The 1,965-nt window shown below is 30.7% G+C and overlaps 1 protein-coding gene across 1 annotated transcript in view; it reads right to left on the bottom strand.

The window, feature by feature from the left end:
- Positions 1 to 1,426: 1,426 nt before the first annotated feature.
- The window catches only part of LOC101505632 (uncharacterized), a 4,303-nt gene continuing 3,764 nt past the window's right edge, over positions 1,427 to 1,965 (bottom strand). Inside the window, exons 6-7 of the mRNA XM_073366742.1 lie at positions 1,894 to 1,965; positions 1,427 to 1,810 (exon numbers count right to left, since the gene is read on the bottom strand). The exon at positions 1,894 to 1,965 is cut by the window's right edge and continues 17 nt beyond it. Coding sequence (XP_073222843.1) covers positions 1,738 to 1,810; positions 1,894 to 1,965 — 145 coding nt within the window. The 3' untranslated portion in view covers positions 1,427 to 1,737. The remainder of the gene's footprint in view (positions 1,811 to 1,893) is intronic.

Below are 1,965 nucleotides of genomic sequence, written 5' to 3'. Positions count from 1 at the left end.
CTCAAACAAACTCATATTCAGTAATAATAAACAATTAGGGTTTCTAAATTTATATACTAATAATATATATAAAGATAACAAATAAACAGTATTGGTTTTTATAAAATATAAAGTAACAAATAAATAATATCGGTTTTATAAAAAAAATATGTTGTTTTCATACATGTTTATTGGAGTGAGTGCAATGGAAATTAGAATAAGAAAAAATAAAGAATGAAATACATATAAAATATATATAGGCCGGCCTATCAGGCCTAATAGGCTTTTTTACAAGCCTGAGCCTGACCTATTTACATAAATAGGCTTTAAAAACAGCCTGAGTCTGACTTTTTTATTAAACAGGCCAGGCCATAAGTAGGCCAAGCCATAGGCCCCTGTCGGACGGCCTAGCCTATTCCCATCCCTGCTTGGGAGAAGATGGCTTATATATAGAAACAAAGGTGGTAAAAAAATATTACTGGTTTTAAAAAAAAAATTACAAATCACATGTTTTTTAACCATGAATTATTTTGTAATTTCTTTTAAAATAATTTACAATCCTATAAAACTCTCATTAAGTAAATTATCTTTTCTAAAATATCTGAATAAACTTTTTAATATGATAATTTATTCACACTTGTAAAAAAAAAATCTCTTTTAAGTATTTAATTTAATTCATTAATGATAATGTGTATAATAAAATAAGGAACCCCTCTAATATGGACCCTAAAAGAATGGTCCAAAAGTGAACCTTTACAAAATAATAGATGTGGTAGTTTACGTGTAGTAGTGGTAGGTTTTATAAAATAAAGACATGCAGTTGTGTGACTGACAAGAGTTAACGGTTGGACCAGGTCCAAGTTAGCGTGACCCGAAAATAAATACTTCAACAAAAACATTTCTCCATAAAACTCTTGACCGAAAATTAGCTTTTACATCAAAAATATCAATAAACTACCAAACTTTAACTTTATTTTTAAAGCTTTTATCTTCAACTTTAGTTTTAAATAACTTATATACCTAAAAAGAGCTAGGCCAAATGCAACATCAAGTCTGTATGAGTCGTACAGTATAACACAATGAAATATAGTAGTTTGGTGGAATCTCGGATGATCAGTTTTGAATTATGTAAAACTGATAGTTGAATCAATAAAGGTCATGTTTGATTAGTTTGGTTCGGTTAAGAGCCGAACATGGAAAAAAAAAAAAAAAAGCAAACTAATTTTATAGGTTTGGAATAGATCTCTATGTCTTACACCTCTAGATTGACCTTTTTTATCCTTAAAACAGTTCCCACACTACCGAACTAATTTTATAGGTTTGGAATAGATCTCTGTGTTACACCTCTAGATTGACCTTTTTTATTCTTAAAACAGTTCCCACACTACCAAATCTTCGTAATTCGACTAAAAAAAATGTTCAAAGTAACATTGCACAGGAGCAAAAGTAAATCTAATAATACATAATTGTTTAATTTTATTTGTAAGTGTTGTTTGTATAGCAAGCAACACCGACCCAAAGAATAGAACCCACACTACCTTGGTCTATGCAGGCAAACTAAAAACAGAGAGGTTAGATTATGAAATGGAAGAAAAATTTAGCAGCATATGATCTACTTTGTTAAATTACTTTTTCATCTATATATTTTAGAAAATAAATAAGACAGTGGAACAGTTTCCTATCAACCGTACATCCCATAAACCAATCAAATAATCAAATTAGAAGAATACAACCTCAGCATGTAAGCGTGTGTCATCTTTATGCGCGAGTCGTTGAGGGTCTAAAACAATCAATTTTGCAAAATCCAACTGATCTCACCATTTCCCCAATACTGCAGACGCAATACATAAAAATAGTCAGAAACAACAGTAGGGCAAATAACGTTAGCACATTTGGAAGTGTCTGGTAACTAACCGGTCAATGCTATTTCTAGCTTTCTCGGGAATGTCTCCATTATTTGATTTCTCGCTGCGATCTACACTCTTT

This window comes from Cicer arietinum, chromosome 3 (assembly GCF_000331145.2).
Source record: "Cicer arietinum cultivar CDC Frontier isolate Library 1 chromosome 3, Cicar.CDCFrontier_v2.0, whole genome shotgun sequence".
Taxonomy (NCBI): Eukaryota; Viridiplantae; Streptophyta; class Magnoliopsida; order Fabales; family Fabaceae; genus Cicer; species Cicer arietinum.
The sequence above is the reverse complement of the archived record's forward strand: the minus strand, read 5'-3'. Positions and strand labels throughout refer to the sequence as shown.